The 17,516-nt window shown below is 35.9% G+C and overlaps 1 protein-coding gene across 1 annotated transcript in view; it reads left to right on the top strand.

The window, feature by feature from the left end:
• SLCO6A1 (solute carrier organic anion transporter family member 6A1) overlaps positions 1-17,516 on the top strand; it is a 112,899-nt gene that overhangs the window by 51,525 nt on the left and 43,858 nt on the right. The window contains exon 8 of the mRNA XM_055430376.2: positions 2,924-3,119. Coding sequence (XP_055286351.2) covers positions 2,924-3,119 — 196 coding nt within the window. The remainder of the gene's footprint in view (positions 1-2,923; positions 3,120-17,516) is intronic.

Here is a 17,516-nt window from a genome sequence, read left to right on the forward strand (position 1 = left end):
ATAGGAAAATATCTTCATGCCTTACAGAAGACAAAGATTTGTTAAACAAGACAGAAATTACATAAATATAAAGAAAAAATATGGTATTACATTAAAATTAAGAACTTATATTCATCAAAGGTCAGCATGAAGAGTGAAAATGCATATAAAACAATCTTTTCAATAGAAATATTCTACAAAGCATTTGGGTCCAGAATATATTAAAAAATCTGACAATAATAAAAAGGTAGATAATCCAATAAAAATGGACAAAAGATTTGAACAGGCATTATATAAAAGCTGATACCAGTTGGCCAATATTCATGTGAAAATGTGCTCACCTTCAGTGGTTTTTCAGGGAAATATTAAAATCACAAGGCAATACTAGTACTCATTCACCAGAATTGCTGAAATATAAGAGAAAGATATGTTGGTATGAATGTGGAGCAATTGTCATTTGATCCACTCCCGGTGAGAGTGCAATTTATCGTTTTATAAATCTGTTTGGCAGTGTCATAAAAATCTGAACCTATACATATCCTCTGACCCAAGAATTCAACTCCTAGTTATGTACACAAGTTCCTTTCTTAAGAATATATTCAACAGGAATGCAAATGTTTACACAAAGAACATATACATGAATTTTTAAATTAGCAGCACAATTTGTTAACATCACAGTGAGTAAATAAGTTGTGTTGTATGCACGTACTAGAATACTATTCAGCAGTGATAAGACATGAACTATTACTATATACAAAAGCATGGTGGATTTTTCAAATATCATGTCCAATAAAAGAAGCTATAATGTATGCATACTTTATGATTCATATTTTATAAAATTTTGTAAGTGCACAAAAAAGCCTCTGGCCTTCTAGTAAATGTTTGATTAATTTTTTTTACCTGGGTGTGGTTACAGAGTTAAGTCCACTTTGGAAATTCATCAAATGTATAATTTTGATTTGTGTATTTTTTTGTACATCAATATAATATTTACATAAAAAGTTGCTTCGAAGTTCTGTGCTTTGCAATTCAATTTTCAACCGTTTTGTTTCTTTTTAGGGTAGTCCTCAAGGACCCAGTTGTTTAATTGTTGAACTTCCTGTGTTCAGTATTTTCTTATTGCCTAGGGCAATGTGCCTGGCAGCCAAAACTCTCTCAGTTGAATTGTGTTTTCATTTTTATGCTCACAGATGTACTTGGTTTTCTCAACTCTATGGTTGTTGGGTTCAAAATGAAGAGACCTGGGGTCCTCTGGCATTGTGGTTAGGGATGGGAATTGGGGATCAAACATTTTACGTAGACTGCCATCCAAACCTCTTGTTTTTTAAGTCTACCTCACTCTTGTTTTCAGTCATATTAATACCTGCCCTTAATTTCTGAGATTATGAGTTGCAGTGTGGATTACTTCTTGACTTCTTAACCTATAGCCTTATTGCTCACTCTCTGATTAACTTCAAGTTCCCACAGATTTCTTAATAAATATCGCCTCTACACTATTTGCGCTTTTTGCTTTTCTAATAAATGAATTTGTCTGTAAATTCTACCTTTAAACAAACACTCATATAATGTTTGCTGCATGACTGTACTCTGTCTTGAGCAATTAAGTGTTAACTCATTCAGTTCTCCTAACAAGTTATGATAGAGGTATCATTATTTATAGATTATATTTGATAGCACCTCATACACTTAGATGTAATTTGTATTATTGTTTGGTTCTAAGCATTTTAAATTCTCATCACAGCATATTTTTACTTAAGCCATGCTTTGTTGAAAAGAGAGTTTTTTTGTTTGTAGATATAGGCTTTTATTTATCTTTTTAAATAACTCCTGTTCAAATCAGTTAATAGTTTACGTGTCTTTAGTAGTGTTGTAAAGTAAATATTCATCTTTGAGACAGCTGATTTAAAACACTTTGTTTATAGATTTTTAATTTCCTTGAAATCTAGGCAGTGTTTATATAATTTATTTAATGCGATGTCATTAGGTATAAACATGTTCATGATCTACATTTCATGGTATATGTTTTTTACTGTTTATTTTCAAACTTTCCATTCTAAAAAGTATCAAGTTTCATCATCTGTCTAATAGTTGTTTTATTCATACATCATTGTTGTGAATTCTGACATTCATTTTTCATTTTTTAATTGTATATTTTGTTGTTTTGCACTTCTCTTTTGCTTCTTACCCCTTCCCCCATTATTCTGTCTCCTCTCAACGGATTCATGTTTTATTCATTTTATCCCCATCAGTTGGTTTAGGAAATTTTAATGTTCACTTGCAGTTCACTAACTCCACTCCTCAGGATCATGTGTATGTATGTGTGTTTGGTCTAGGTTATTAATTTTATCTTTTTTAAAAATAAACTTTAATTATAATTCTTTGGCAAGTAACAGACTCTCTGGCAGCTTTTACAGTTTTCATTTTTGTCTTGATGCTATGAAGTTTTCTTACCTTTTTACTTTATATGATTTAATATTTTTTATTTTTACATTTTATCCATAATTATAGTATACTTTTATTCCCAGGACTGATATCACTTTAATTATTTAAATTTATCATAGTTGGCTACAAACTTTCAAATGTTGTTTCTCTGGTATTGATTTTATTGTATTGCTCACAACTGCTCTAAAACATTTTGTGGAACCTCTTATTCTAGGTCCTTTAGGCCTGTAACATCAGCCCCATGCACAAATTTGTATTTCTCTTAAGGTTAAGGTTTGTTATTTATTGTGTCTTTAAGTTTTCTCTTGGCTTCTTAGTTATACTTAATGTTTGCTATATGTTTAGAGCAGAGGAGATTGCATCAATGTGTGAATTTTCTGTCCTGTCTTTAGCTGACTATTTTTGTGTTGTTGTTGGAGGATAATTGCTTTACAATATTGTGTTGGTGTCTGCCATACATCTACTATTTTTAACTGTGTTTTCCCTTCCTCCTTTCTTTTAGGACTTGTTTTACTTCCAGGGGGTGCACTTGGCCAAATTCTGGGAGGTATCATTATTTCCAAGTTACACATATCTTCTAAAGGCCTTATGAGATTTGTAATAGCTACATCTGCTCTATCCCTTATACTGCTTGCATTTGTAGTTTTTGTACACTGTGATTCAATACCATTTGCTGGGATCACTGAAGATTATGGTGGGTAAGTATAATTTTGTATTTTTATATCCAAACCAATCACATATTTCTTAGTCAATAATTATTTACCCAGTAACCCTAATAGGTTCATAACATTACTGGCATTATTGAACATGTAAAAGAAACATAAAGCATAGTTTCACTTTTCATTGTAAGGGCAGAAATATCATAATGATAGCTTGTGGTGTAACTGTTTGTGCATTCATATAAAGAAAAAAGATATTGAAATGAATCAGAACCTAGAAGTAGAAATCTGTATTAAAGTGAGTAGCAGCTAGAAGACCATACTAACGATATGAAGCCAGGCTTACCTTGGTCTGAATTGTTATGTCAGCCTTCTTGTCAAAGAATGGAACTGAAGGCATCTGAAAGTATGCATGAGTAAGGTCTCCTTTTAGTTAAACCTGCAAAAATTCAAAGAGCTGGGCACAGATTATTTTAATGTTACCTAATGTTAAGGAAGAGAAACAGAGCTGGAATTAGAAACTGAAAGACTAAGCAAGGAAAATAAGCAAAAAAAATTAGACTTATACTTCAACTACACGGCAGACCAGTGCTTCCACTGAGTATACCTAGAAAAGCTGACTTAATGTTTTAAAAGATTTGTTTAAAGATATCAGACAGTTGCTTAGTCAAGTAACAGCTAAAGGACCAAAATCCTGGGGAAAGGCAAACCTTGTAACCTTCTGCAATTACTGTTTTCCCTGAGTACATTGACTATTTCTGGACATTGTCAAGAAACTGGGAATTCTGGCAAAGGGTCTGGGTGAAAAGCATCTATTAGGTTGGTGCAACAGTGATTATGGTTTGGACCCTTAACTTCAAATCATTATAACTAGACTCAAGTATGTCTTTATTAATCAAAATAGGAACCATTAGTCAACACATTTTTGCCAACAAGGAATAAGTTTGTTTATCCCTGTAACATAAAAGTCCATGCTTTGGGACTTGACAGACACTTGGAAAGCATTTCCTGAGTCCTGCTAGTTGTGGAAGCATTTTCCCCGCAAAAAGTTGTCGAGATGCTTAAAGAAATGGCAGTCGGTTGGCAAGAGGACAGGTGAATATGGTAGATGAGGCAAAACTTCATAGCCCAATTCATTAAAATTTGAAGCGCTGGTTGTGTAAAGTACTGTCAGGCATTGTCATGGAGAAGAATTGGGTCCTTTCTGCTGACCAGTGCCATCTGCAGGCATTACAGTTTTCAGTGCATCTCCGATTTGCTGAACATACTTCTCAGGTACAATGGTTTTGCTGGGATTCAGAACTCTGTAGTGGATCAGACCAGCAGCAGACTACAAGACAGTGACCATGATCTATTTTTTTGGTTCAAGTTTGACTTTGAGAAGTGTTTTGGAGCTTTATCTCAGTCCAGCCACTGAACTGATCATTGCTGCTTGTCGTATAAAATGCACTTTTCATCACACATCAAATCCGATTAAGAAATGGTTTGTTGTTGCATAAAATAAGAGAAGATGACACTTCAGAATGACAATATTTTTGATTTTCTGTCAGCTCATGAGCACCCATTTATTGAGCTTTTCTACCTTTCCAGTTTGCTTCAAATGCCAAACGACCATAGACTGGTCGATGTTGAGCTCTTAGGCAACTTCTTATGTAGTTGTAAGAGGAACAGCTTCGATGATCCTCTCAGTTGGTCACTGTCAACTTCCAATGGCCGGCCATTGCACTCATCTTTAAGGCTCTTGCCTCATTTGCAAAACTTCCTTTACCACCACTGCACTGTACGTTCATTAGCAGCTCCTCGGTCACATGCATTGTTGATGTTGTGAGTTGTCTCTGCTGCTTTATGACCCATTTCAAACTCGAATAAGAAAATTGCTCAAATTTGTTTTTTGTCTAACGTCATTTCCATAGTCTAAAGTACATATAAATAAATAGCAAGTAGTAATTCATTAGCAAAAGATGTAAAATAAGAGATGCACGTTAAAATGATGTATAACATAACCACATTTAGTTAAGAGTGTATTCCAGTATCAAAGGGAGAAGTTCAACAATGCTAAACCACAATTACTTTTGCACCAACCTAATAGTAAAAAAAAGTTATGACCAACCTAGATAGCATATTAAAAAGCAGAGACATTACTTTGCCAACCAAGGTCCGTCTAGTCAAGGCTATGGTTTTTCCCGTGGTCATGTATGGATGTGAGAGCTGGACTGTGAAGAAAGCTGATTGCCGAAGAATTGACGCTTTTGAACTGTGGTGCTGGAGAAGACTCTTGAGAGTTCCTTGGACTGCAAGGAGGACCAACCAGTCCATTCTAAAGGAGATCAATCCTGGGTGTTCACTGGAAGGACTGATGCTGAAGCTGAAACTGCAATACTTTGGCCACTTCATGCGACGAGTTGACTCACTGGAAAAGAGTCTGATGCTGGGAAGGGTTGGCGGTGGGAAGAGAAGGGGACGACAGAGAATGAGATGACTCGATGGCATCACCAACTCGATGGACATGAGTTTGAGTGAACTCCGGGAGTTGGTGATGGACAGGGAGGCCTGGAGTGCTGTGATTCATGGGATCGCAAAGAGCTGGACACGACTGAGTGACTGAACTGAACTGAACTGAACTGAATAGTAAGATGGCCAAAATCTGGCACAAATTTTTGACAGAACTTTGAACCTAAAGAGACAAAAATTAGGCCGTGGAGTGGGACACGACATCAGTAAGAAGAGATGAAAACAAATAAGATAACACTCTTTTGGAGTTTTACTCAGAACATTTACCAAAACAGTGATGCTAAGAGGCTAAAATAAAGTAAAAATAATATTAAAAAGCAAAGAAAATTTTTACTAGTCTTGTGATACTCTATAGATACTCTATACTCTATTCAATTTTAGAATGTGCTGTTGGGAAGGAGCCATGGTAACCACCATGTTCTTACCTGATATCTCTGTAAGGTTAAGATCTAGGAGTGAGGGCCTCCCTATAGTACTGTAACCAGCCGGGAGTTAATTTTTCTCTAATTGGGTTAATTTGGTCAGCCAGCACTGTAGCAGCAGAAAGACTTGACACTCTGAAAGAAAGATAATATCATACAAAGCTGAAAAGTGTTGTAGACAATGGTCTTGCATTAAAAACATACCAGACAGACACAACGTCATGAGACAAAACATTATAGAATAGAATAAACCCATAGGGGATCCAGATATTGACATTATCAAGTGAGAATGTTGAAATAGTAATTATAGGTGCAGTGAGACAATGAATGTGAATTTCTTATCAGAAGCCACAGGTTCAAAAGATAGTAGAACAATGTCTTAAGAGTCCTGTCAGAAAAGAACTTTCAACACATAATTTATTATCCAGTGAAAATATTCTTCAAGAAAGAAGATGAAAGATAGTCTCAGGTTAAGGGTAATTAATAACATTTGTTGTTGGCTCTAAAAAAATGAGATTTTGGAATTATCAGACTGGGAACATAAAGTAATTATAATTAATATTCTATGGGTTCTAATGGAAAAAGTGGACAGCATGAAAGAAAATCTAGATAATGAAAGAAAATCTAGATAATGAAAGCAGAGAATTGGAAACTCTAAGAAAAATATCAATAGTAAATTCTAGAAAGTCCAAACAGCTCTATAATAACATGAAGAGTTCCTTTCATTGATTCATCAGTAAACTGGACATAACTGAAGAAAGTATTAACGACTTTGAAGACACATCCGTGGAAACTTTTTAAACTGAAAAGCAAAGAGAAAAAAGAATGAAAAAAACAGAAACGGAATATCCAAGAACAATGAAGCAATTACAAAGATGTAACGCAAGTATAATGGAAATGCCAGAAAGAGAGGAAGGAGATAAAGAACCGAAGAAATAGGTGAAGTAATAATGGCTGAGAATTTTCCATAGTTAATGACAGACACCAAACCATACATTTGGGAAGCTCAGGAACACCAAAATTGATTAATATTCCAAAAAATCTACATGAAAGCATATCACATTCAACCTGCAGAATCAAAAACGGTTTTGAAAAACAGCCAGAGGAAATAAAGCTTTACTTATAACCGAGCAAGCAAGAAAAGAATGGAGCGAAATATGTAAAGGATTGAAAAAAGTGAACCTTGAACGGTATATGCAATGAAACTATCTTTCAAAAGTGAAGGAGAAATATTCTCAGATACTCTTAAACGAAATATAAGGGAATTGTCACCGGTCAACCTGCTTTGTAAGAAATGTGTAGAGAATTTCTTCAGAAAAAATGATATGATTTATTAGATGTATTAGTAGATTTGTATAAAACGAAGAGCACTAGAGGTGAATAAATGATGGTAGACTATGTTCTTTTATTTTTATTATTTTAATTGTTATGATAAGTAATTCTTCAAAATAATCATGGCATTAGGGTATTCAGTGATTATAATTTATGGATAGTGAAATAAATGACAGTAGTCTTATCAAAGGGGAAGGAGGAATTGGAAATACATTTTTAGAAAGTACTTGTAATACCAGTGAAGTGTTATAATGTTATTTGAATGTAAACTTAAATAACTTGTAAATGTATATTGGAAAGTCTAGGAAAAACCATTAAAACATTTTAAAAAAGAAATATAAATGCTATGCTAACAGATGAGAGATAATGAAATCTCATACCGAAAACCAGAGAAAGCAAAAAAACAGGAAAGATGAAAACCAGCAAGAACAAATTTTTGTTGTATAATTGTTCACAATAGTCTCTTATGACCTTTATATTTGTAATGCATCAGCTGTAATATCTCTACTTTCATTTATAATTACATCTATTTAATTCTTTTTTTCTCTTGCAAGTCTAGCTAAAAGTTATTCTATTTATTTTTTAAAAAAAACTCAGTTTTATTCATCTTTTCTTTTGGTCTTTTTAATTTATTTCTGTTCTGATATTTATTTTCTTTATTGTACTAGCTTTGGACTTATTAGTTTATTCTTTTTCTAGTTTCTTGAAGTATAAAGTTAGATTGTTTATTTGTGATCATTTTTTTTTCTTCGTCTAAGGTTTTATTGATATGGATTTCTTAGAATTGCCTTTTATTTTACTGAAAACTAATTGATTTGCAATATTATATTAGTTTCAGGTGTACAAAATAGTGATTCAGTATTTTTATAGATTATAATCCTTTTAAGGTTATTATAAAATAATAGCTTATTTCCCTGTGCTGTACAATATATCCTTATTGCTTTTTTATGATGGTAGTTTGTATGTCTTAATCTTATACCCTATCTGGTCCCTCCCTCCTTGCTGGTAACCAGTAGTTTGTTCTCTGTATCTCTGAATCTTTCTGTTTGGTTACATACATTTATTCATTTTACTTTTTCAGTTCAGTTCAGTTGCTCAATCATGTCCTACTCTTTGCAACCCCGTGGATTGCAGGACGCCAGGCCTCCCTGTCCATCACCAACTCCCGGAGTTTACCCAGACTCATGTCCATCAAGTTTATGATGCCATCCAGCCATCTCGTTCTCTATCGTCCCCTTCTCCTTCTGCCTTCAGTCTTTCCCAGCATCAGGGTCTTTTTCAAAGAGTCAGCTCTTCGCATGAGGTGGCCAAAGTATTGGAGCTTCAGCTTTAGCATCAGTCCTTCCAATGAACACCCAGGACTGATTTCCTTTAGGATGGACTGGTTGGATCTCCTCGCAGTCCAAGGGACTCTCAAGAGTCAAAAGCATCAGTTCTGCGCTCAGCTTTCTTTATTTTTTTAGAGTTCACATGTAAGTGATAACATAGAGTTACTTGTTCTCTGTTTGACTTATTTCACAAAGCATACTACCTCTAGGTCCATCCATGTTGTTGCAAATGACAGAATTTCATTCTTTTTTATAACTGAGTAGTAATATAACTCAGTAATATAACTCACCAGGCTTCCCTGGTGGCTCAGAGGTTAAAGCTTCTGCCTCCAATGTGGGAGACCCGGGTTCAATCCCTGGGTTGGGAAGATCCCCTGGAGAAGGAAACGGTAACCCACTCCAGTATTCTTGCCTGGAGAATCCCATGGATGGAGAAGCCTGGTAGGCTACAGTCCACGGGGTCACATAGAGTCGGACACAACTGAGCGACGGAACAGAACAGTAATATTTTATTGTATATAAATACCACATCTTCTTTATCCATTCATATGTTGATGGACACTTAGGTTGCTTCCATATCTTGGCAACTATAAATAATGCTATCAACATTTATTGAGGTGGATGTAGTAATATCTTTTCAAATTAGTGTTTTCATTTCCTTTGGATGTATACCCAGGAGTGTAATTGCTGGATCTTGTGGTAGTTTTGCTTTTAGTTTTTTTAAAGAACCTTCATACTTTTGCTGTGTCCCATTGGTTTTGGTATGCTTTCAATTTTATTTCGGGGTATTTTTAAATTTCTCTTTTGATTTATTCTATGACCAATTGGTTGTTAAGTGATATGTTGTCTAATCTTCACATATTTGTCAATTTTCCAGTCCTCTTCTTGTAAATGATTTGTTACTATTGTGATTGGAAAAGATGCTTGACATAATCCCAATCTTAAATTTGTGAAGACTTGTGGCATAACATATGGAGAATTTTTATGTGCACTTGAGAAAAATATGTATTCTGCTACTGGTGTATGGAATGTCCTGTATATGTCTGGTGATTCTTGTCTTTCAAAGCTGTGTTTAATCTCAGTGTTTCCTTACTGATTTTCTGTCTGAATGTTTTATCCATTGCTGAAAGTGGACCATCAAAATCCTCTAGTATTACTGTATTGTTGTCTATTTCTCCCTTTAGGTCTATTAATATTTGCTTTATGTGTTTAGGTGTTCCTGTGTTGGATGCATAAATATTTGCAGGTGTTATATTTCCTTGTTGGATTGATCCCCTTTTTCTTATTGTGAAATGACCTTTTTGTCTCTTCTTGCAGTCTTTGTCTTAAAGTCTTTTTTGTCTGATATAAGTATAGCTATCCCAGTTTTATGTTGGTTTCCATTTGTATGTAATGTAATTTTCCGCAGTTTCACTCTGTGTGTGTCCTTATGTCTGAAGTGAGTCTCCTGTATGCAGCTTAACTATGGGGCTTGTTTTTTTTTAATCCATTCAGATGCTCCGTGTCTTCTAACTGGGGGGTTAGTCTATTCACATTTAGTGTTTGTTGATAGGTGTGTACTCACTGCAATTTTGTTAATTGTTTTCTGGCTGTTCTGTAGTTCTGTGTTTCTTCTTGTTCCTTGCTCTTCCTTTGTAATCTGGTGATTTTATTTAAAGCTTAGACTCTTTTCTCTCTTTCTTTTGTGCATTTTCTATAGGTTTTTGTTTTGTGGTTACCATGAGGCTTATAGAAAGCATATTTATAACAGACTTTTACAGCTGATAACAACTTAACCTTGAATGCATAATAAAGCTCTACATTTTTACTTTCTCCCTGAATTTTATGTATGTTTTTGATGTCAAAATTTGTACCTTTTACCTTGTATATCTGTAAACAAATTATTGTCGTTATATTTTAATGACTATAATAACTAGATGAACCTTGTCTATAACAGTGGTGGTTTAGTCGCTAAGTAGTGTCTAACTCTACTAGTGTCAATACCTCATGGACTGTAGCCTGCCTGGCTCTTCTGTCCATGGGATTTTCCAGGCAAGAATACTGGAGTCGATTGCCATTTCCTTCTCCAGGGGATCTTCCCGACCCAGGAACCGAACCCAGGTCTGCTGCACTGCAGGCAGATTCTTTACTGACTGAGCTATGCAGGAAACTCATAGGTCTATATCTATAACAGTAACCTTATCTACAATTATACTGACTAAATAGCCTTATCGCTTAACCAACCCTGAGTTCTGGGTCATTCATCAAATCTTTGTGATTGCCCAGGTGTCCTTCTCTGTCTGTAGTCACCCCAGTAGTTAAGGATGACTGAGATGTGTCAGTGGCCCAAGGCAGAGGATGACAGCTGGCACATAGATGCAGGCAGATGGGAAGCCAGATCCTTAAGCAGTGGAGGAGAAAATATGTAGTTAGGTTGCTTTTAGAGAGAAACTGGGAGATAGGCTTTTTCTGCCTGTCCCCTCTGTGCTAAGCTTGAGTTTATCGCTGCAGGAGGGGTGTTCTTATGCTTTTAATAACTGCTTTTTTGTTTACAGTCCTGTGAATACAAGTCCAATTGGTTATCACAGCCAAGTGATCCCAGGACATGTTCCTTCCTTGGGCAGCAGTCAGAAAAGCTGGGATGGCAGATATGTGTACTTGCTCCTTCCAGGGAGACTGGCCATTTGTAGTGGGCTAGAGTGAGAAGTCAAAGGTGGTGTCTGATGTTTTCCCCAGTCTCTGGAAGATCACAGTTGGCTCCCAGATACCTGAGAATATACAACAGACAGCACAAGTCTTGTGAAGCCTAAATATTTGCTGTCTGGCTCCTTATATAATGTATTCATTGATCCCTAATCTAAACGTACCTATTCAAAGGCAGCGATTGTCAGATTGTTTAAAAAAGTAAACCTAAGCTAAACTCAGTCTACATGAAATCTACAATAAATAATGACATATATATTGAAAGTCGAAAAAATCATAACATAAAAACACTAAACAAAAGAAATCTAAAATAAATATATTAATATCAGGCTTCAGAATCAAGAATAAAGAAACATTGATAAAGAAACTGGGATAAAGGTACATCGCAAAATTATAAAACGGTCAATTTACAAAGAGCAAACAATTCTACTTAAGTGTGCAGCTAACAACAGAGACTCAAGATCTAAGAGGAAAAAGCTAGTAAAACTGAAAGAAAAAAGATAAATCCAAAAATATACTTGAAAATTTTATTACTGCTCTCTCAAGGGAGATAAAAAAGTACTGAATATCACAGTCAGCTTAAACTAATTTATATTTATGGGACACTCCGGTACACAGAAGCACTATACCTATTCTCTTTGAATACAAATGGAATATATACCAAAATAGGACATATTTTGGGTTACAAAACAGACCTTTAAAGTATAAAAGAACTGAAACTATGCAGAGTACTATACCACAGCAGAATCAGACTATCATCAAATAACAATAATGAGACAATTGCTAAACACTTGGAAACCGCATAACACACTTCTAAGAACCCACAGATCAAAGAAGTCTGAAGAGAAATTAACAGAAAAACATTTACCTGAATGAAAATGAAAATACCACATACCGGAACTGTGGGACCAAATTAAAACAGTATTGAGAGGGAAATTTATAGTATTAAATGCATATAATAAAAAATAGGAAATATCTCAATAATCTAAGCTCCTGCCCAAGAACTTAACAGCAAAATAAACTCAAAAGAAGCAGAAGGAAGCAAACAATAATACAACTGGAAATCAATCAAACCAAAAAAACCACCTTATTCTTTTAAAGATCAATAAAATTGACACATCACTAGCAAGATTAACAAACAAAAGAAGCAGAAAACATACAATTTACTATTATGAGGAATAAAATAGGCAATAATTATCTTCAGAGATATTTAAAGAACAATAAGGGCCAACCAAAAGTAACTCCATGCATATAAATTTGACAGGTAATATGGACTAATTCTTGAAAACAGAAAAAAAAAAAAGACTCACCCAAAACGAACTAGATAATTTGAATAGTTATAGAAGGAACTATTAAACAAATTGAATCCACCGTTTACAAAGTACCCCTAAAACATATTCTGGCCCAGATGATTTCACTGGAGAATTCTACCAAATATTTAAGGAATTAACAGTGATTCTACACAGTGTCTTCTAGAAAGTGTAAAAGGAAGGAATACTTCCTAACTTGATTGATGAGGCTGGTATTGTTCTCACAGCAAAGCTAAAGACAGTAAAAAAAAAAAAAAAATGATCACACAGAATAGTATCTCTCATAAATTTAGATACAGCAGCATTGACAAAACATTAACAAGTTAAATGCAACAATATATATTATAGATTTATACAAAAACTATACCTTCCTAGTGCCTAATATTCATCCTGTCTCCTGTTTGGGGCTCATTCAGTGTACATGTCAGTCAGGGCCTTGCTTCATCTATCCCTTCTTCAGCAGATCTTCCCGACCCAAGAATCAAACCGGGGTCTCCTGCATTGCAGGCAGATTCTTTACCAACTGAGCTAACAGGAAAGCCCCCTAAATGAACCCAAAGGAGATACATAGTAGTCTTCTCATCAGCAGGTGTGTGAGTTAGGCTCATCTGATTGGACTGCTCCCTCAAGATTTTGATTTTTGAGAAAGTAAGAAAAAAACCCATGGTAGCCAGAGATTACCTGTAGCAACCAGTGTAAAACTGGATACTGCAGTGCATCAGATCCTGGGGGTGGAGGCACGGAGGCTCGCTAAAATTGGTCCTATAATGTACTTTTGCTTGCCTTTTTTGGGTTCTCGATGGTTTTTAGAATCTACTTTTTGAGGCTTCTTACTTATTTCTATGAGCTCTTTGACATTCTCTCAGTAACTTCGTGCACTTTACCCAGAATTAGTTGATGCTGCCTATATTGGTTCAAATACATAGTTTATCAATAAAAAATGATAGTCTTAAAAATGACTTTTAAATATAGCTACTTTTTCAAATTACTAATAATGTAAATTAAGATCCTTTGATTTCCTTATAAATTTATATTTAGAAATTGTTCTGGATTTCCACTTTCAGCCAAGATGGAATAACACATTTCCCCTACTACAAAAGTCAACCAAAAATTTGACAAAAATTGAGACAGTGGTTTATATGACAGAGGAATCGGTCAGTGAAAGACAGTGATACGTGAGAGGTAGGAAACCTTTAAGGTGAGCCTTATAATTCCTCCAGCTTACTGCCTTAAGAGGGTTTTGAGGTCATGTTACAGGAAGGGGGAACCATACAGATTCTGTCAAACTCCCTGAGTTGAAGCAATTAAGCTGAGAGCCCAGAAAAAAATCAGTTTAGCTAGAGTTCAGGGGATAGTATACCAGAAGACATAGCATATCCACAGAGGATGAAGTATGAAGCAGAGTACTAGCTAGCATATATGTGAGGAAAATAGCTGAGTGTAAGGCTCAAAGGAAAATTAAAAAAGCAAGCAGAACCCATCACACACACACTGTTGGGGTTAGTACCTGTTCTGACCAGTTAGACTAGGAAGCCTCCAAAATCACAGAACATATAAAATGCAGAAGGATCTTGTCTCAGTAATGGGTAATAATTAGCTCTAAACTGAGCACTACTTTGGCTCTAACAAATCTTGGAAGCAAGAGCTAAAAAGGCAAAGCAATTACCTAAAATTAGCTGCATTCCAGAACAAAGCTTATTTATAAAAATACAAAAATATCTAGTTTCTAAGATGGTGAAATTTACAAGACCTAATAACCCTTGAAAAATTAAAAGAAATTCAAATCAGCAGAAAAATACAACCCATAATGATTAGCAAAATTATAGACCCAAGGCAATGGCAAGCCACTCCAGTACTGTTGCCTAGAAAATCCCATGGATGGAGGAGCCTGGTAGGCTGCAGTCCGTGGGGTCGCTAAGGGTCGGACATGACTGAGCGACTTCACTTTCACTTTTCACTTTCACACATTGGAGAAGGAAATGGCAACCCACTCCAGTGTTCTTGCCTGGAGAATCCCAGGGACGGGGGAGCCTGGTGGGCTGCCGTCTATGGGGTCACACAGAGTCGGACATGACTGAAGTGACTAAGCAGCAGCAGCAACTGATGTATATGTTAAGATTATCAGAGAAGAATGTTAACACAGTTATTATACCAGTAATCCATATGATAAAAATTCAAGTAGAAGACAACTTAAAAGTCCAAATAAAGGTTCTAAACACTGCAATAATGTAAGAAAAAAAAAAAAAGCATCAGAAGCAAAACTCTGTTGTCAACACCATTGCCTATGTAGAAAATTTAAAAAAACGCTATAATAAAATGAGCTTAGCAAGTTTGTCAGATACAAATAAACCTACAAGAATCTATGTCATTTATATATGCTACCTACAACTGCAGAAATCAATATTAAAAGTAGTATTATTAACTCCCATAAAGCTATCAATTGACTTTTCAACAGAAACTGTAGGCCAGAAGGGAGTGGCTTAATGTATTTAAAGTGATGAAAGGGAAAAAACCTAATAGTATACCAAAAAAGGCTTTTATTCAGATGTGATGGAGCAATAAAAATTAGATAAGCAAGAGCTAAAAGAGTTCATCACCACCAAACTATCTTTATAAGAAATATTAAAAGGACTTCTCTAACTGAAAAAGAAAAGGCCATTTACTAGAAACATGAAAATTACAAAATGAAAAACCTCATTGGCGACAGCAGTATGAAGGGAAGATAGTAAATCAACCACATATAAAATTAGTACAAAGACTAAAAGACAAAACTAATAAAATTATATCTGCAATAAATAGTTAAAGGATACACAAAAAGATGTAAAGTAGGTGAAAAACAGGAAACATGGGTGAAGCAAAAAATGCAGGGTCATTAAAATGTGTTTGAACTTGAGATAAATAACAAAATAATGACGTCTGTGTCTTTGTGTGTGTGTGGTCCACTGGAGAAGGGAATGGCAAACCACTTCAGTATACTTGCCTTGAGAACCCCATGAACAGTATCAAAAGGCAAAATGATAGGATACTGAATGAGGAATTCCCCAGGTCGGTAGGTGCCCAGTATGCTACTGGAGATCAGTGGAGAAATAACTCCAGAAAGAATGAAGGGATGGAGCCAAAGAGAAACAAATACCCAGTTGTGGATGACTGGTGATAGAAGCAAACTCCGGTGCTGTAAAGAGCAATATTGCATAGGAACCTGAAATGTTAGGTCCATGAATCAAGGCAAATTGGAAGTGGTCAAACTGGAGAAGACAAGAGTGAACGTCGACATTCTAGGAATCAGTGAACTAAAATGGACTGGAATGGGTGAATTTAACTCAGATGACCATTATATCTATTACTGTGGGCAGGAATCCCTTGGAAGAAATAGAGTAGCCATCATGGTCAGCAAAAGAGTCCGAAATGCAGTACTTGGATGCAATCTCAAAAACGACAGAATGATCTCTGTTCGTTTCCAAGGCAAACCGTTCAATATTACAGTAATCCAGGCCTATGCCCCAACCAGTAATGCTGAAGAAGCCGAAGTTGAACGATTCTATGAAGACCTGCAAGACCTTTTAGAACTAACACCCAAAAAAGATGTCCTTTTCATTATAGGGGACTGGAATGAAAAAGTAGGAAGTCAAGAAACACCTGGAGTAACAGGCAAATTTGGCCTTGGAGCATGGAATGAAGCAGGGCAAAGGCTAATAGAGTTTTGCCAAGAGAACGCACTGGTCATAGCAAACACCCTCTTCCAACAACACAAGAGAAGACTCTACATATGGACATCACCAGATGGTCAACACCGAAATCAGATTGATTATATTCTTTGCAGCCAAAGATGGAGAAGCTGTATACAGTTAGCCAGGATCTGACTGTGGCTCAGATCATGAACTCCTTATGCCAAATTCAGACTTAAATTGAAGAAAGTAGTAAAATCCACTCGGAGAAGGCACTGGCAAACCACTCCAGTACTCTTGCCTAGAAAATCCCATGGATAGAGGAGCCTGGTAGGCTACAGTCCGTGGGGTCGCTAAGGGTCGGACATGACTGAGTGAGTTCACTTCCACTTTTCACTTTCACACATTGGAGAAGGAAATGGCAACCCACTCCAGTATTCTTGCCGGAGAATCCCAGGGACGGGGGAGCCTGGTAGGCTTCCGTCTATGGGGTCACACAGAGTCGGACGTGACTGAAGTGACTTAGCAGTTAGCAGGGAAAACCATTAGACCATTCAGATATGACCTAAATCAAATCCCTTATAATTATAAGTGTATAATTATAATTATACAGTGGAAGTAAGAAATAGATTTAAGGGACTAGATCTGATAGATAGAGTGCCTGATGAACTCTGGACGGAGGTTCGTGACATTGTACAGGAGACAGGGACCAAGACCATCCCCATGGAAAAGAAATGCAAAAAAGCAAAATGGCTGTCTGAGGAGGCATTACAAATAGCTGTGAAAAGAAGAAAAGCGGAAAGCAAAGGAGAAAAGGAAAGATATAAGCATCTGAATGCAGAGTTCCAAAGAATAGCAAGGAAAGATAAGAAAGCCTTCCTCAGTGATAAGAAAGCCTTCCTCAATGCAAAGAAATAGAGGAAAACAACAGAATAGGAAAAACAAGAGCTCTTTTCAACAAAATTAGAGATATCAAGGGAACATTTCATGCAAAGATGGGCTCAATAAAGGACAGAAATGGTATGGACCTAACAGAAGCAGAAGATGTTAAGAAGAAGTGGCAAGAATACACAGAAGGAACTGTACAAAAAAGATCTTCACGACGAAGATAATCACGATGGCGTGATCACTCACCTGGAGCCAGACATCTTGGAATGTGAAGTCAAGTGGGCCTTACAGAGCATCA

Source organism: Moschus berezovskii, chromosome 8 (genome assembly GCF_049115385.1).
Source record: "Moschus berezovskii isolate FMDL1 chromosome 8, NW_MosBer_1.0, whole genome shotgun sequence".
Lineage (NCBI taxonomy): Eukaryota > Metazoa > Chordata > Mammalia > Artiodactyla > Moschidae > Moschus > Moschus berezovskii.